This window comes from Pavona decussata, unplaced genomic scaffold, assembly GCF_977016875.1.
Source record: "Pavona decussata unplaced genomic scaffold, jaPavDecu1.1 SCAFFOLD_58, whole genome shotgun sequence".
In the NCBI taxonomy this organism is placed as follows: domain Eukaryota; kingdom Metazoa; phylum Cnidaria; class Anthozoa; order Scleractinia; family Agariciidae; genus Pavona; species Pavona decussata.
Genome location: NW_028145480.1, coordinates 3,993,128 through 4,012,409, shown reverse-complemented (window position 1 = coordinate 4,012,409; position 19,282 = coordinate 3,993,128). Strand labels below are relative to the sequence as shown.

At 39.7% G+C, this 19,282-nt stretch overlaps 1 protein-coding gene across 2 annotated transcripts; it reads right to left on the bottom strand.

Annotated features, from left to right (window-relative positions):
* Positions 1–5,261: 5,261 nt before the first annotated feature.
* Positions 5,262–15,153, bottom strand: LOC146479763 (uncharacterized). Of its 2 annotated transcripts, XM_085110563.1 has the most exons (4): positions 13,952–15,153; positions 9,274–9,793; positions 6,374–6,693; positions 5,262–6,337 (listed from the first exon to the last, which is right to left on the bottom strand). In XM_085110563.1, the coding sequence occupies exons 1-3, from the start codon at positions 15,058–15,060 to the stop codon at positions 6,400–6,402; spliced, it is 1,923 nt and encodes a 640-aa protein (XP_084966689.1). In that variant the 5' UTR covers positions 15,061–15,153; the 3' UTR covers positions 5,262–6,337; positions 6,374–6,399. The 2 variants fall into 2 exon arrangements, with proteins under 2 accessions (XP_084966689.1, XP_084966688.1); XM_085110562.1 differs by having other exon boundaries at positions 5,262–6,693.
* Positions 15,154–19,282: the final 4,129 nt, after the last annotated feature.

Here is a 19,282-nt window from a genome sequence, read left to right as displayed (position 1 = left end):
TAAATCTGAGCCGTAGGCTATCTTCAGAAAAGCTTGTAACTGTCATTTTTAATAGCAGTACTTTAATATCCAGGCGTGTAGGAGGGGGGGGGGGGGGGGTTCGAACGAACCCCCTTTGAAGATCAATAATGGCGGAAGAAAAAGCACAATGAGGAGGTTGAACAACTACATGAGGTGTACCATGCGAGAGAGTAGAATGTCCGCCCTGGTTCTAATGCATATCAAGCATGATATGCCTGTCAATCTTGACGAGATAGTCAATTTGTTTGAAGGCCTACACCCGAGAATGATGCAGTTTACCAGCTTGGTGTATAAATATCTGCACTGATCGAATAGCTATCAGAACTAGACAGAGCGCGGAATGTACATTGAACTTCTTGTTTAAGTTGCGACAATTATGCCGCAGAAATGATGTATATAGCTTAAAAAGCTGCTGTAAAACAAATTTGTGATTTGCCTAAAATGGGTCTCAAAATGCAGGAAATGAGGTTTCTGGGAACCTAGATTTTCAAAAATTTCCGGGGGAGCATGCCCCCGGACCCCCCTAGTAAGAGCGCCTCCGGCGCTCAACAAACACCCCTATCTAACCCTTACCTACGCGCCTGATATCTGTGTGTCCGCTGTTTTTTTCTGTTTAATATGACTCGTAATTGTTGAGTGGTATGCTTCGATCCGTATTTTGTTAGTCACATCTGTACGTGTATTAATTGTTCCTACTCGAAGGGGAGTAATTTCACGTTAAACGTTTGCTTGATTAATTTTTATAGTTTCTCTAAGAATCTAAATGGAAATTTAGGGTTTGCCGTCGCCGTAAACGTGTTGCTATCTATAAAACGTTTTTTTAAACAAGAGAAATCTTTACCTAAGCAGAGAACGGTAACTTTTTAATAGTACTGTAAAGAAATCACAGTAACAATTACGTTTATCTTTGATATAAACAGTACCTAAGCGTTTTGCTAAAGTTAGGAGTATGATTTGTTTCTGGTTGGGCGGGAGGGGGGGGGGGGGTCATCAGAAAAAATAGTTTCTGCTTGGGGGGGGGGGGGGGCCATGTGGAAAAAAATTGCATGTTAGGGGGGGGTCATACAGTTTCGTAGTGGCAATTAACCAAATCCCACCAGCCCCCCCATGCTCATAAAAAATGAGCGGTCCCTTAGTGGTTGTTATCGATTACTGTCGATTGCTATCGAATATTATCCATTATCTCAATCGACAACAATCGATAATAATTTTTTTCTGTGAGTTGAATTGTTATCGATTACCGATTTGAATCGATATCAATCGGTGATTGATATCAAGTGATATCGATGGTATCGATTGATTTCCGATATCGATTTCTATGGATTGACTACGCCTGGAAATATTCATTCTTTGAATAGTCGTTTAAAAAGCTGCTATAAAGTGTTGTACAGGACTGATGAACGGAGAAAAAAACCCGTGAAACCATGAAACCTGTGAGTTAAAGATTGAACGACACGCAGTAAAGAAATTAAGATTCAATTGTCCCGAGTTTTAAGCGCGGTAAGTGTGCCCGCTAACAAAATTACTGAACCACATCTTAATTTACTAGAATAAAAGATTTTTTTACGCCATTAGTGTTACAGATATTTTGGACCATTTGAATGAGATTTATATGCACTTTGGTTGTTTTTGTTGTTCAATTTTACTCTAATATATGAACCGGGGGGGGGAGGGGTACTCCTCGGAATTCTTGGTGGGGGTGTGCCGCCCGGGTCTTCAAATCCCGACCCTATTTCAGACCTAAAAATGCCATTTCCCACACCCGTTTTCAGACCTGACCTCTAAAATTCATACCCGTTTTCAGGCCTGATAATTATGCATCAGTGCCGAACGGAAGTTGACGCAAGGAGTAAAAGCTGGAATGACATAGTTTATCTATTTCTTTTTCTCGCTATCAGTTAGTCGTTCCAGTTACGTACTGAGAAGAAAAATATGTTTGTAAGCTTTCGTAAATGTTCCCCGCCCCAAAAACCCGACCCGATTTCAGACCGTAATTGTCAAAATCTATACTCGTTTTCAGACCAAAACGGCTGAAAAACCATACCCTTTGGGGCGGCACATACCTATATACCTTATATAGGGGAGTACCCCCCCCCCGGATATACGAATAATGTTTGGACAGTTGAGCCATCACCGATCATACGTGATCACGCCATCACTGTAGAGAATCACGGTCAGTGGAGTGATCACACCGTGATCACGGGTGTGATCACTCCAATCACGCCTTGCTGAAGGCGTGATCACGGTGAAAGGAGTGATCACGCTGTGATCACAAAATATTTAACTGGCGCTTGTGGGTCATTCCACGGCCGCAACTCTGGTTCGATACGTTACTCGTCGGGCTCCGATGGTATGGAAGGAATAGTAAATCTAAACGGAGGGCGCTCGGACATTTAAAGTAAGAAACAAATCTTCAGTTAACAGATTTGCGAAGACCGATTTCAAGAGTTGTAAATACCGGGAAAACTGGCGGGAACATTCCCTTAACTGAGGAATTTGAAGAAGTTGCTGTCATTTTCCTGATTCGTCCTCTCATTGGCTAGCTGATGGAGAGTTAGATAAATCGAATGATAAATCGTACTTTCAAAGATGACTTAGACCGATATTTAATGTCTTTAAACTCTGCCGCGAAAGCATCAACTTCCATCGGGGACTCCAAACAGCTATTTTAGAGGTCACACACAGATTTCGCTAAATCGTGATTTAACAAAGTTGAATCAAGATTTAACTGTCTAGTGTGACCTCAGCATAGACTTCAAATGGCGCAAAACTGCACGAAAACGCGTTTTAACCCAAGGTGACGATAGACAACACCATGCAATGTTTTATTTACTTTCTTTAGTAATTTGACTGTCATTTCTTTCTCAAATTGCAAGTTTTGATACGATAATCAGGCCCGTAGGAGGGGGAGGGGGGCTTCAGCCCCCTCAGAATTTTCGGAAGTTAGAAAACAATGTGCCAAAAAATATATAATTAAAAAAAATTACAGTGATATGCGTTGTTCAGTCTTAGCTTGAATTCTGACGCTGTAAGTGCCTTTTCACAACCTTTAATAATCTGTTATCTACTACCTGTCAGTTTCCTTCGCTAACAGTCAGGAGCTTTAGTTTTATTTACAACAGCAGCAAAGGCACTCCTACCTTGTGAATCAGAAATAAGAACCAAAATGGCTCGAAATCAACCAATCTCAAGCCGTAAAAGCTGTTGAAAAAATATACTTGTTTCCTAAGACGTCCGCTCATTGATAGCACTGAATATAAATGTCCCCAATAGTTTATAACAATTAAGTGTTCACGCGTTATCGTAAGCCACACAAATATGTCCTCTCAAGAGGCACAGAAAAAGAAATTTCCCTACAGTCGGATTCTTACTGCTCGATTCCAAATTTAAAAGTAGAGAGAAAAATTTGCCGTCGTTTACGTCCTCCTTCAAACGTGAAATTAGGAAATTTCACATGGTAGTCAGTGTAAAAAAGATAAACAACAAAGAAATGTACCAAAAAGTGTGATGCAGGTGCAAAGACTTTGCAGCAAGGACCCGGAGCAGGACCCAGAGGAGGAGGGGGTCGGGGTCTCTTATTTTTATTACTTTCCTTTCCTTTTTTTTTTTTTTAATATTTTTATTTTAAGTCTTTTTTCCTTTGTTTTATACCCAAACACCAATTTCTCGCGATTTGCATTAGCAGTGCATATTTACTGTGAGGGTGTTAATGGGGTGGAGGCATTTGTTCGACGGCTAATATTTGGCTTTTTCTACGGCTAACGCCGGGTTAAAGGGGAAGTATCACGCAAATTTGCTGTCATTTCAAAACCCCAAAATGCTTGTCTCTCAGCAGAAACAAAGAACTAATTGTCAAGTTTGTTAAAAGTTATTACCACAATGCAATAAAACTCTTGATTAGTGCTTCTGGCTAGAGACAGAGTAGGCCGGTATGGATCGAAACTTGAAAAATATTAGGCTAATGTTTTTCAAGTTCTCCCATTTTTGTTTCCAAAATGCGCTAAAACAGATCACGAGTTGTTCCTTTCAAGAATTGAGTTGATTTCTTTCCTCTCGTCATTCTAGAATTATTTGGCAGCTGATTGGAGGTCTTATTTTGTCATTTTTAACAAAAAATACCAAAAACCCCATGATAATTCCCCTTTAATTTGTCTCCGTCGCGTCACGGTTAACAGACATGTGAAATGAAGTCAATTGGTTAACTGAAAGTACAAAATTAGTTTCCATTGTTGCAAAACTCATTTTTAAGGTCTGTAGGTTTCTAAGGACCTTTCCTGAATGAAAAAAAGGCTGAAATAGGGTACATCAGCCACTTGGAAAGACGCAAAAAGTCCTAACAAGCGATCTTGACAATCTCTTATTGGCAAATTTGTGGATTTTAATTTTTTTATACGACTATTATTTTTTTACGACTAACAGTTAAAATTTTCCACTTTTACGCCTAACGACCGAAAATTTTTGTTCTTTTTACGACCAACGGTTAACCAGGCTATTGAGACCCTCTGCATGCTGTATCTTCGCGTGTAAAGGAAATGAAATGCAGTGGAGCTTATTTACCAAGGACATTACCGCAAACGATCCGCGCCACATTTCAGTCAAGACAGTCGAATCTAGAAGCTGCATAAATTTCTTCTCTAGTTCAGTGCCGATCAGTTTGGTATTGCAGAAAGCGACAAGACAAAACGTTGACGCCTGAAAAACCAAAAAATGTCTATCTAATAAGAAGAAGAAGAAGAAGAAGAAGAAGAAGAAGAAGAAGAAGAAGAAGAAGAAGAACTTATTTATCCTGATAAAAAACCGGTCAGTCAAACAACAAAGGTTGATAGACTGGTATTAATCGGTGACCAGCACATAAGAAATACATAATAATATTTACATGAAAAACAAATACATAAAATAATTGTCTAACTTGAATTATCACCCTAGTGCAATAACTGTCGATTAGTGCCTCTGGCTAGAGACAGAGTAGATCGGAATGAATTTTTGTTTTCAAAATGCGCTAGAACAGATCAGTTCTAAAATTGTTTTTGTAGCTATGCGAAGGTCTTATTTCACCATTTTTAGCCAAACAGGTCAAAAACGCCATGAGACTTCTCCCCAACGCACTTGGTTGTGCTGCATTTATAGTACTTTCAGGCATTACTGCATTACTTTCGTGGTATTTTAGTTGCATGGTTTTGTCTTTCATGATCAATGTTCTTGACGAACTTGTGTTTTCGTGAAGACACTGCAGTTGATTCAATTCAATTCAATTCGTTTATTTTGCCATTAACCAAAAAATACAATATAAATACATTATAGCCGACACACAATATTCTTACTATTACAATGTTCATACTTGACTATTTACAATATTAAATGTGTTAAAGGCTAGGAAACCTATATAGAAGCCGGGGCTTATTAACTATAGGCTTCCTAGAACTATAGGATAAACCATAGAAGTTAAGGGTACTGATTGAAAATTCCAATTAATTTTTTTTAAAAGAAGAAAAAAAAGAAAAGGTAAAGAAAAGGTGTGTAGCTCAACAAAGAGTCAATTTAACTTAGAAAGAAGGAATTTTATAAGTCTTTTAAAAGTTGATATTCTTTCTTCCTTTGCTCCTAACATAAGTGACATTTTACAACTGGAAATCGAGTCAATTCCATCGTACCCCGCTATTGCAGACTCTCGTTGTAATGGACACCAAACGACGGTCCAAAGGGTGTCCGCTATAACGAGAGTTATAGTGTACGGTGTAAATCTTGATTTACTAAAAAAAATGTGTGCACAGTGAATGGTTAATGGTGACTTAAGGTCAAAATGGGAATTGGGTGATGATGATGACTACGCATCAGGCGTGCTCACACTGTCAGCAACCTTTCTTGCATTCTACCTAAAGATCGATAGAAGTCGAGAGTTCATTTTCAACCAACCTCACATATCTGAATTGATATATCGATCGGAACATCACGCTTACCTTGAGATCGACTTGTCGCCGAGGAAAACTTCGATCGCTCCGTCATTGAAAAGCGAACTCTTGTGATAAGAAAGCTTTTCCAGTGTTACCAAAAAATTCCTTGCCATTTCCTCCCGCCATTCTGACAGAGGAATACGCCTGAGAATTGCCATTTCATTCAAATCTCAGTTTGGAACAAAGCATCGCTCCTTCGGACGCAATGTTTGTTTACAATTGTTTTTGTCGTTAAGTAAGTAAGTAACTAAGAAAGTATTAAGTAAGACCTTCATTGGGTAGACACAAGTGGTTATAGCTACAATGTCCTAGAAATTTTAAAATGTTCTAGACTAACATCATTACTAAGAAAAATACTATTTGTCCTTTGTTGGCGTTAAACTGCGAAAAGTCTTGAAAACCTTAGTTTATCTAGTTTGCTCAGGTTTCACCACATTCCTTTTTTACTGTGTTCATAATGATAAACCCACGGAGTTCGTTTTCGCTCTATTTCCAGACCACCCTTGGCAGCGCTGTCGATTATATCGTAGTCCTCGCCTCCCCAAGTGTCCTTATTGATAAACTCCTTGGAAAATCCTCCAAAGTTTTGCCAATCTTGTTTGTACATTGCTACTGTGCCGTAGCTGTAATGATACCACCTACCCATGGGTAAAGCGCTGCTCCCGCCACAATAGAGGAAAATGATTTGAGGGCCGTACACCGTCTTGCCTTTTGAACAGTGCTGGAACGAAATTGAAATGAAAAAATTCAAGAATTGAAACTTGTCAGCATTTGACCAACGCCATATTCTCTAACTGTAAGTAACGCTATGGGATATCTTTGTTTTTCAAAGTGAGGAAGTTGGGCATAAAGTCGAAGAGACTCAACGACAAGTTTAAAATTGAATACAAAAAGAAAGACGTTGAAGTAAAGACAAGTGTTGGGAATGGCAAAAAATAGAGAATATATGGATAGCAAAGCCCAAGAAGTCGAGGAAGCTGCGAAACGGAATGAGTTGGCAGGGGCGGATCCAGGTTTGATTGGTAGGGAGGGGGGGGGGGGGGGGTCCAAACTTTGATTCAAAAACGCTGTTGAAACTTAATTGAGGCAAATTGCTAATCCCCCACTTCTCCGAGTCCTCCCCACCCCGTTACACGTTATAATCAACCCCTTACCGTGTACATGAATTCTACTCGTAAAGGATGCATCTTTGGAACATCCTGCTTTTGTGCTTGGTAACAAAGGCTGTACAAATGTCGTCAATATCAAAAAGCAGAAAAGAGCACATGTTTCTGTGAACGCCGGTCTAGCAATACCGCTTTGCGAGCAGACCACTAGAGGGTACCCCCAAAAATTACATTTTTGAATATACCTGGAAATTAGTTTAATGGGAAAATGATTCTTAAAAAAAGTCAAGCAATTTGAAAAGTGAAATGCTATCCTGTCGATGCAAAAATGTAAGTGTGATACAAGTAGTAAAAAAAAAACCACGGGTCTAGTAAGGGGTCCGCCCCCCTCCCCCCCCCCCCCTAGATCCGGCACTAGTTGGGGACAGTGCATAGTATTACGAAATAATTGTGTAGGAAGAAAACGTATTGCTTTGTGGCGTTGCCGTTACCGTCGTCGTCGCCAAGGCTTAAGTTTCCTTATCAGTGCCTGGATGCTTAAAGCAACCCTGGCAGCTGCTGCGACAGAACTGGGTGGGTTATACAGAACGATCTGTAGAACTAAGAACATACCGAGTGACAGGTATAAAAGAATAGTTCTGAAGATTCCAAGGAAGGCTGACGAAACGGAGTGTGGTAATTGGAGAGGAATCACATTATTGTGGATACCAAGGAAAGTGCATAGCAATATCATAACTCAAAGAATCTGCACATTGTGTACCAGAAAGGCGTGCATGACTATGTAACTATGTCCAGAAGGACATAGTGATAAGACTTAGTAAAGCTAATATAGAGCAGTTTTTTCCTCTACTTCATAAAGTCGAAACTCTACCTGTAATATGTTAATGTATTGTCTGTTTTTGTGTGCCTAGTTGAGAACTGAAAAGTCAACAAGTACTGGAGAGAATAGGATGTTGGACACATTTCAGAAGAGATGTCTGTCAAACCACGAATTATACAGAAGCACCGGACTTACTCCAGTCAGTAAGGAAGTCAGATCAACAAGATGGAGGTGGATCGATAGGGAACTTTTGGACGATGCAACCTCTTATAGCCTTCCTCGCAGACTCTCTTTAGGCTCGTCACACAATCTTCTCACCAACGAACATTCGATGGGAGGAAAGTTGGGTGACGAGCCAAAACAGCGTCTGCGACGGGCTAACCGAATAAGGACCCCAGAAAGGAATAAATGGCTTTCAGAGAAATGTGGGAAGACCCAAGACAACCTGGCCCCAGTTGTTCAAAGGCCGGATAACTTTATCCGCTGGATAAGACACTATTCAGGGTCTAAAATATACTTCACGTTAAACGTTGTCCAAGGTTTTGGTACACTACCAAACTTAACTGTGGTTGGAGTATGCATATTCGCTTGTACAAGAGGAAATACTGAAATCTTTGCACAGATTGAAACTGTCGGATAGTGACTTATCCACAGGATAAAGTTATCCGGCCTTTGAACAACTGGAGCCTGGCGTACAATGGCTGAGAAAGAAAAGGTGCGAAGATTTGGGGTGGAAGAGTTGGAAGGGAAGCCTACAAAGTGATAGCCAACGGGAGGGATGGAAACAACTCGCTGAATTCCTGTGCACCATTCAGGCCATTAGTTAATCCCTGGCTTATCGTTAGTAACAGATATCTTATAGATATCTCTCGATTAGGTTCAGTTTGTCTTCAGGTAGCGCTAATCGGCTTTCCAGGAACCGTGGTCAAAAAGGCGCCAAAATTGGACAAAAAGTAATCACAGCCAGTAGAAGAACAGACAAAAATCTAAAAGCGTGGAGGTTACGTTCAAAAAGTTAAAATTCTTCCATTAAAAACAGGATTATTCAAAACCATAAATACATGCCTTTCAAAACCTGCTCGCTGTGGTATCATCAAATTTGGTAAACATTCACCTGTCCCATCATATGCACCAAATCTTTCTCATATAAATTTGAGGAAAATGCGTGAAAGTTTGCTTATTGGAAACGAAAAGAGTGTATACAGAAAGAGTCCGGATCCTCGCTCACTCCCCACCCCTTCCCCCTGCCTCCCCTCCCCGGAAAGACCTTCCAGGATCTCTGCATGGTAAACAAGTTTCCGTGACCAGTCTGATTCATCTATTTATCAAGAAACGTTTTCCCACATGCTCAACCTCCCCCTATCCTAAGACCTACCTTGCGTATATCGTTAATAAACTGACTTCCAATGTCGAGATGCAGATCCATGGTTACAACAATGGCGTTAGGATTCTTTATCGATTCTATGGCTTCACTGAACGAAACTGTACGAGAATACTTCCCAGGCTTTGTGATATAATGGTAATTTTTAAGGCTGCTTCTTTGGAATGCCTGCTCTAAATCGATATCTGGGCTGTCAAAATCGTAGATAACCGCGTGCACATGCTCATCTTGCGTTTCCTCGACGATTTTCTCTACATTTTTGATAAAATGGTGAACCCATCGACCCAGGTTCTTGGCCGTTAGGATCAGATAGACATCCGCTGTCCTGTTCCATTGCAGGCCTTTGGGATAACACAGTGGAACGTCCTTGCCATTTGGTTGAAATACATATTCCGCTAAGATGTATCTCTTGCCATCAGTGCGATCTTTAATAATAAGTTCAAGAAGGTATCTTAATCCTTTCTGAGGATCTTCTTTCTTCTCGACGCGCTGTATGGACTGGAATTTGTATTTCCTGCGAAGAAATGATTTATTTTTGTTAATTGTTTCGCTCTGACATTATTATTACATAATTCGCTTTGTTCTCTTTTAAGTTTTTTTAGCTGCTGTTACTGCTTTATTCTTCCTTCAATACTGATCCATATATTATTGCTAATTCTTGGAAATTTAATCTGTATAAAAACGATAACAGTTCACGCCTATACAGAAATTCAGTTTTTCTGGTTCTAAATACCCGCCCCTCACTTAAAACTGTTGATGACGAGTTTCTTCCATAGGTCGCACTCTTCCATAAGCATCGGTAGTGCTGATCACTTCTGATCAAAATGTTTGCATTGAGCAGTATTATATAGTAGATGTTTTGGAATCTCTTTAAAATCAGCAGCACCACGAACAACCAGGGAGCCGGAAAACTGTTGTGGACAATGTGAAATCAGAAACGACGGATTCTGTGGCAAATCATGCTGATTTCCCAGATTGCGCATCAGCTTTTCAGCGTGAAAGCGACAGTATGTTGAGATCTGTAATATTGAAATGATGTGTTTAGGTCTCATTTTCAGCTGAATAACCGCAGTTCGATTTGGAAAACGACAACTAGGCCTGACGATTATTTCGTCTGCTATAGAGAGCCGAATGCACCGCCATGTATTTTATCTTTGAATTCCTATTTTGATCGCTCTTGCGTCAAGATGGAGTAGACATGTGAACAAGGACATGACTCGTTGCATCCAATGGAGTTTCGTTTTGTAAGTTACTGAATTTTTGCGCTTTGCGGGAATCAATTTTCGAAAATTTTGATTTCATGACCACATACGCTGCCGGGGAAAAATTTCCACTATCTTGAGGAAGTCCTACCCGAGAGATGGGATTGGAAAGTTCAAAGACGCCAAACGTTGCCTCGTTTTTATGCGGTCATACTTACGATAAATCAAGCATGGAGTCCTAAAGTGATACATTTACTAACAAACTAACAAAGAATATTTTATACTAATATTGCATAAAAATATAAACTGAACGACAATACACTTCAGCTTTTTTCGCAAAAAAGGAGAAAAAATCTAAGGTTGCGTTCGATTGACCGTATTCCGGAATAAGAATAAGCGGAATAGCTGTTAGATTTTTCTTTATAAGAAAATTGGGGAAGATATTTCTGCAAACTTTCGTTCACATGATCATCTAAGAGCGATTTTGTACCCCAGTAACTCCAAAAACCTTTTATGAGAGATTTCTTGTCATCCCATTGTATGTATTCCTATTCCGGAATAAAGTCAATCGAACGCACCCTAAATTCGAAAAACAATGACTCTCAAAATCTCGTCGCCGTGGAAACATCGAGTTACATGAACAATCAGATGTCATACAACATTGGCGCCAGATAAATTTACAGAAAAGAAACAAAAATTTGGTGGTGTTTGCTTAAATATCAAAAACGGTTCGAAGTGAGGATGGGCAGGGTTAATATTAATGGTAAATTATTCGAATCGCTTTCAGGGAAAAAAGCCTTCGAGGACAAATTGAAATTTACGTGATTTATCGTGACATCTCCGCCATTAATAGAAGAGAGAGCAGAACATCTGCTTTTGTCTTGCACAAACTAAATTGCATTTTAATATTCTAAACAAGTGGTAAACAACACGCTCTGCTTGGCTCTTTGTTTCGTGACTAAGCTTTAATCCATTCATTCTGCTTGGGCGTAACTATATATACTTACTTCCCTTAATGTTTTAGATCATTGAGAGATAAATTTCCTAGCTATAGTTTGAACAAAACAGAGAAGTTGTCACCTTAGGGTTAGGTTCAGGGTTAGCGTTAAGTGTTGTCTTGGCGGCAGCTAATCAGTTAGGCCTGACGCGACCACAAGCATTGTCTTCTTTAAGCTAAATTGAAAATTTGCATTGTAAATATTATTTAGCAGTTAGACTATTCTCTTAAAATATTTTATCCTGATGATGGACGCCATGCAATTCCGAAACGGCTCTATTTTACTTTTTTTAGAATTTACTGCTGGAGAAATTTTTTGTCAACTAAATGCCCCATGAATATTGGGTATTTAAAAGGAAACTGCACTCACTTTTAATTATCATTCCTATTGTTTTTTATGTAAAAATTGTAGTATATTTCTATTATTGCACTGTTATTATTCTTTACTTTTTTGCTCTAGTTAGTTGCACGTTATACGCCAGTTAGTTGCACGTGGCAGTGACCGAAAGCCTAAGCTCGTTTGGTCACTGCGCACATTTTACTTTTCACAGTTATGTAATTTAATGCTGTCTTTATGTTACTTTTCTTATATATTATAATTTCCTTTTGTTGTAAACCATTGAAATAGTGCATAATAATGAAAACCTTAAACCTTAAAACCTTAACAAGACTAAATAAATACGAATTTTTGTCATTAATTTCATGAAGCGCTGGTGTCCTGATTATAAGACGTGATAAATAAGCGAAAAAAGCAAAATAAATGTATTCTGGTTAACATTTAAGAATAAAATTAAGTGTGAAAACACAACGATTCGATGTCGCCAGGACATCATTTTCATTTTTGTCACTTGAAAATGATGTCATGGCGACATCGAAACGTTGTGTTTCCTAGGTAATTTTTATCCTTAAAAGTCTATCTAAATATAATCTAGTTCGAGTATTCTGGTAATTCCAGTCAAACAATGACACGGGTTTTCAACTACTATAAGAGCCTGTTTAAACCTTCTAGGAGAGCTAACTTTTTGTTTGTTTAAGCCACGTAAATGCTCAAGGTAGGGTTATCCTCCTAGAAGAGTCAACTTTAGGGCGATCAGATTTACTGTTACATTCCCGTCAACTATAAACATGGCTTCGCACGGTTATAAACCTGGAGAATTATTTCGGAGAAGTATGTTGACAAGAGCGGTGAATCCAAGCCGGAGCGAGGGCAACAGCTTGGCAGCTGGAATAAAACATTCTCGTGATCATGATGTAATTGTTCAATGAATGGGCGAAATTCTTGACCAAAACGAAGGCTCGAGAGACGAAGCCGTACTTTCGAAGCGATTGCTTAAGGTTTCCGCGGCTTTGTTGGCAGACATAGTCCTAGGGATAACCCTACACATGTAAAGGAGGGCTATCTTATGACCCGTCAACAAGGGTAACCCTTCTAGAAGGGTAGAGTCCTTCCATGTAAACAGGCCCTAAAACTTTACTCTACAATCAGTGTTCACAGTGCTTACTGCCAATAACCAGCAGCCAGTCAGCTCTGTTGTTAACGAAGTTGAACGTTGAGCTTCCATCATTTCTTGCATTGTTTAGTTCACTCTTTCTTTCGAATTTTGTTTTCGATTTTGTTCGTGTGAAACTATGACATCTTTTGTTTAAGCAGGTCCTCAGAAATTAACTGACAACTGTCTTTTAGTAATTTCATAACAGGGTTTCTGTAAGTTCCCAGTGTTAGACAGTCAAAAGGAATCATTTTTAGTAGAACGCTTTTTAGTAGTTTCAATTAATGGGTTTACGTTTAAAGGTATTTCTCGGTACCGTTATAGTGTGTTCTTTGTTTAAGGTCATTCAAGTTTTATTCAAGTTTGAGCCTGCAGAGGCATTTCCTTAGTTTTTGAGTAGTCCTGTCTTCTTAAGGGTTTGTCGAGTTTAGGTGTGGTATTTTTAAGTAGGCATGCTTGAGGATTTAAGCTGACCTTGGATTTTATTGGCCCTGTGATTCTTGTTTGGGTTTATTGTCTAACTTTGTACTTTTGTTATGGGGTTTACATTGGTGGTCCTCCACTTGTTATTGTCAAGCATGTAGGTATGTTTTCGCACATTGAGTTGAGCAGTCGAGTGTGAAGCTAGAGCTCCCTTGGTCAGCAAACCCAAACATGTCTACAATTATAGTTTAAATTGAGTTTCGCAAATAACCGACGTTGGTCAGTCAGTTGTAAGTGAGAGCTGTGCTAAGGAATAAAGATTTGTCTTTAAGAAGACTCCCGGTACCTCTGTTACAGTCGCAAGCGGGTTGCTGCTCTACATCAGTGAGGCTTGATAGCTCAGTGTTACTGTCTGTCTCATTTTAGATGAAAATATACGCCAAGCCGTGAACAGCTGGTGAATCAGTGCGGTTAGATTCAGTTTGCATGCTAATAAAATAAAACCAGAGTTTAAGTTCCTCTGTACTTCATTGCGATTTATATAAAACGTAAAAACTTACCCAGAATAGGCTTTCTCAAGGGCATCCAAATATTTGTAAACAGCGGACCAGGCTTCTTCCTCGTCTAAAGGATAGTCGGCAGAAAAATGCGTGGCTTTTTTATTTCGTACAATACCGTCCACATTAGGAAGCGGAAAGCTGTACGTTTTATGAGCATGGTGATTCACTCCGTCATACCGCGCAAAGCCTTTCAAATTCGTGGGGTCGAGAAGATAACTGGGTCTGTATTCGCAGAATTGTAACGCCTTGTTTACCGCTGTGTGCTCTAAGTAAGGTATCGTCTCCCGCCTCATGTTTTTATTCTTGTAACGTTTCTGATGTGGTTTTGTTTCACATGACAGTGCATTTGGTAATTCATCATCAAACATCTTGTACGTTCCTCTTTCAATGTCATTTGTGAACGGTAATAAAGAAGCACCATCGATAATTTTAAACTTAGATTCTTGGGGTCCTCTCCAAGCAACCTGAAGAAAGTTTGCAGATTTGCCATGAGTACCTGAGGTGTATAATATCTCTATGTAATGCTTCCTTTTGGCTTTCAAATGAATTCCAGACGAAATCTTTGTTTCAGGAGCAAAATTCCATTTTGTGGCGTATTGTACGTCGTATGGCTTTATAGTGGCGATCTGTGTTGCCGCTCTCCAGTTCTTGCTCAAGCTAAGCCAAATTTCAGCAAATCCGTTCGATGTCAAAGAAAATTGATATTCTCCAGTTGAATTTGGAAGCACGAAACCAAACAATCGATGGCCATCAGTGCCTGCATCTTTTGGCGCTGTAATTTCTGTTTGAGATATTACTTGTCGCTGATCTGGGGCGTTCGGAAAAACTGGGAAAATACAAAGCGTTTCAATGGTCTTGACGCAGTTGTTTTCCCATATATGTTGATTCAATCCACTTGAAAAATCAATTCGGCTCTCCTTGAAGCCAAGATAACCCAGCAGCTTTTGAAATGAAAGTCGCTCAGACCACGAGGAAATTATGGAGGTCTTGAATTCTTTCGGCTTTGTAAAGCATCTACCATTAAATAAACAAAGATTCGTCACAATTACAAAACCCCAAACTAGAAGCGAGCCAACAGCGACTGCAGACTTTATCGCTCGTAGTCTCATAGCAAAAGCTACAAGCTAAATTGCCAAAAACTACAACACAAATTCTAATAAGGCCATTACAAGCGAAGCGTTTCACTTGCCAAATGCTGACGTATTAAATATGAATGAAAATCACGGACGGTCTAAAAAAAAAAATGCAAATTTCCGGTTCCCAGGGAATAAGTCAGATAAGCATGTTCTCCGGAATAACTCTGGAAGCAACAGCTGCGTTGGAGTGGACTGAACAAACGAGTCGTTTAGCGGTCCTTTGCTGACCCGCCTATAAGATTTTCGATTAAAACGACGAAATTTGTCAAAATATGCTGACCAGAACTGGCCGTTGCTCTTCAGCTGTGCTCCTTTAGTGTTAATTGTGCTTTGCGTTTTATTGAGAGAATTGAGATGAATCGCGTAGAGTAAGTCACTTGACAACAAACACAGCCTTGTTAGCGGAATTTAGGGAACTGTCTAGATTACCTTTCTAAATATTTTTTTACAAGTCATACAGTCGAAAATGCGCTAGTTAATATCTCTCATTGTAAAAGTTTGTTGTAGACTTAATTTTAGTTATGCTGATCAAACGTTATTTTCTTCTGGTACGAACTCAGTGTGAAGCAAAAGTCGACCCGTTGTTTTGAATATTTATTATTGGTCAGTTCACACATAATAACTGATTGCTTTTGTTTTTAATTGATATCTCTCATTGTGTACGAATAGGTTTTCGTAGACTTAATATTAGTTATGTTGATCAAACGTTATTTTCTCCTGGTACAAATTCAGAATGAAGGAAAAGTCGATCTGTTTTGAACAATTGGCTTTCAGAAACAACAATAGATTGCTTTAATAGACTTAATAATGTCCGGTCAACGCGTGTTTCATTAGCCGGCTTGGACCTTGAGTTTAACCTCTTGCCCGAAATTGCCGGGAAATGATTTGTTTACCCGCTTTTGATAGTATTGGTGTAATTCCGCCGTGTTTCAAACCGAATTTGAAACCAGTTGATTTTTACCTTAAATTACTTTTACCTTCTATCACCGAGTTAATCAACTAGTGCTCACTGCCGGAATATGTTTTAAATACAAAGGTGATCGGTTGAACGGTAACACGTATTGTACCAGATCTGTTGTACCAACAATTGCAGCGTTTTTAATAAATGTTCGTCCTTGTAAGCACTTTCCACTGTAACTATGGAGATAGGTGTGTGCTATGACCTTTTGAATCCTAGGTTTGTGCTATTTTTTTCAATGACCTTCTGGTAATAAATCGTCTGAACCACTTAGTTTCTCCATAAATGGAGATGAAATAAAAATATCTGCGATCTTAAGAAACTGTGGGCTCAGGCTAAATTGCCGCGTGATATAAGTAACGGTTGTTGTTTGTTTCGAGCGAGTGCACGAGCACGAATCTGGTAAAATCATCGCTTTGTAAGTGTTTTTCGAGCCATTTTCCTCTGCAGAAACCCCCATTCTGGCATTATTAAGCTGGAATGTGGGTAGAGGCAAGCCTCTGAACGAAAACAGAGGTGAGAGGTGGTTTCATGCTGACTGAGTCGCCAAACATGCTGTGTAGCCGGACATGGAGGCCCATGAGCAATCTCGAACCCAGAGTCTTCAGGCTTTTTGGTCAGCGGGGTAACGCCGGGAAGACTCTGGGGACATCGAATTTTATTACCGCAGGATTTCTGCGGTAAAACAATGGAAACCGTTACGGAACAGCCAATCAAAAAAATTGAATTTTTTCGATGTCCCCACTGAGTCTTCCCAGCGTTGCCGCGCTGAGCAAAAAGCCTGAAGACTCTGGGTACGAGATTGGCCCATGAGTGAAGTTGTCTCTCTGGCCGTTTTGTAGGTGGATTCCAGGACGTACCACGGCAATTTGGTTTGGAGAAGTAAACTATTCAATGGATTCGAAATTTTGCTGTTAGTACTGGGTGGCTCGACACTTATAAAAAAAAAAACTTTGAAATGGAAAGGGCAGGAGTTCTCCCGCTCGCGCTATGGCTGAATTACCCAGAATTATTTTCGGGCGTGAACGAGGCAACGTGAGATACGCAAGACTGGGTCTGATAAAATGGCTTAAATATACCCCTCGGAAAGCGAGTCAGATACGAACATCTGACCTTGAGGTTTGCTGTAAATGTAGACTTTTCATTTTTGAACAAATTATTTGGATTAAAAATTGGCGATAAATAAGTGTAAGTTTTGGTGTTGTTATTTGGCCTACAAATTGGCATTTTGGGCTTTGTTGCTAAACGAACGGTGATATGCAGCGAAAGTCGGGAGGTGTAGTCGGTTTGCTGGGTGTAATAATGGCAATACAGCTGTTTTGACAAAGGTTGTCCAAAAAAGCTTAAAAGCGTACGCGACAATTCCGAAAGGTAGTCTGGGAATACCCAATAAATTTCAATAAAAAAAAGCTGATCTCGGAATCCATATTGCTCGCCATCTCAAGTCTTCGCTGTACGATCAAGGCATTGTGGATTCTGAGCTTTCATTGAAATTTATTGGGTATTTTCCAGAGTACCTTTCGGCATTGTCGCGTACGCTTTTATACTTTTGTGGACAACCTTTCTCGAAACAGCTGTATACATCAGCTGGTGCCATTCACACATTATCATGACGTTGTAGCTTAAAGGCCCACCTTCACCCAAGAGTCATTGCGGTCGTTTGTTTTTGTTTTGAAATGCTGTATTGTCCAAACGCGTTATCTTATTGGCTGTACGAACTCAAGCGGTTCATGCGGGTTTCCTCTACGACTCGTGCTGGAGGGAAGGAATATCCGTGATCGCTTATTGCTTTCTTACTCGACTCCCGCTCAAATAAAATGGGGGGGGGGGGGGGGGTTCATATATGAAAACTGTTCCTCTGCGCGCAATACATCTTGGGTAAATGTGGGCCTTTAAGTTAAAAAGCAATTTTTATTTTTAATTTTTTTTTTTATTAGACTTCGCCTTCAAAATAAAACTATAAACAGAGCATAACAACGTAAAACAGAAGATAAACAAGTACTGGGTTAAGGCAGGGTGACCACAACAGCTAGCGCCAATTACTGTGGGCCCAAAATTTACAAGGTTCTAAACACACGAATAAGATAGTAAAATATAGTAAACTAATAACAACACGAAATAGGCTCTAAAAGGTTGCGTGGCATATTACATTTCAAACAGACAGATTTCCAGGTTCTAGTCTCCGCAATATCGAAGTGCGAAATAAGTGCATCTTTGTAGTATGAGGAGAGCAGAGCCATTTAAATTGGTTCAGAGTTACATGTTCATATCTTAACTGCAGGGGAAGAGCGTTCCAGGTTCTAGAAGTTCTTACAAAAAAAGAGTGCTGATAAGTAGAAGTGCGGCATTTCTTTGGTCTGAAACATTTTGCATTGCTAGCGCTTGCTCTAGTAACCCTTGTGGGAACAATGCGTTCAGGGAGCATATCATGTGATACACAAACAATACCATTGGTGGCCTTAAAGAAAAAGACCAAGTCCAAAAACTCGTGCCAATAGCAGATAGGTAGGATAGAAGCAAGAACGGTGTTTTCCACGCAAATATGCGTTGTTGGGATCCAAAAAGTCCATCTCCTCCAGTGTTGGATAGAAACGATTTGTTGACGGCTTAGTGGTTCCTTTGCAATGACTTTTTCGTTTATGTTGCTCTCGTTGTGATATTTGGTATTTTGGTGGAGCACTTCAGTAGTGTTAGTGGAGTTTTGTGAATGAATGTCAATATATGAAACATATATATTTGAACTGCGGGTGAAAGAATGATTGATTTGGCCAAGCTTGCTTGCAGTACATAGTTATGCATCGTGATTCAAGATGGCCGCGTGATCGCTCACTCCGCAATTGTATGCGCACACGCAGTACGTGAGCTGATACTGATCTTGGTAAGAATATAAAGGGGAGATTTACTAAAAAGAGCACAGAGTTCCTGGTGGCGCATTTCATCAATAAATGGACCGGTGGTAGTTTAAGAAATATAATTTATGTCAATTCGCCAAATAAGATCAACAGAACGCGCAAAATATATAACTTTTATTTACCGAAGTGGAGGTAAATATTCACCACTTTCACCGACACTGAGGTGAATAATTGATTTAGTATGTACCACACAAGCTGAATAACTAGCGGGCCAAAACTCCTTTATTTTTGACAGTATACTGACAAATGGTGGGAAATTTTTAAATCTCGCACCGCGCGGTAAGTGATTTCTTGTTGTAGAAAGTTCCGTCTCGCTTTCTTGCGA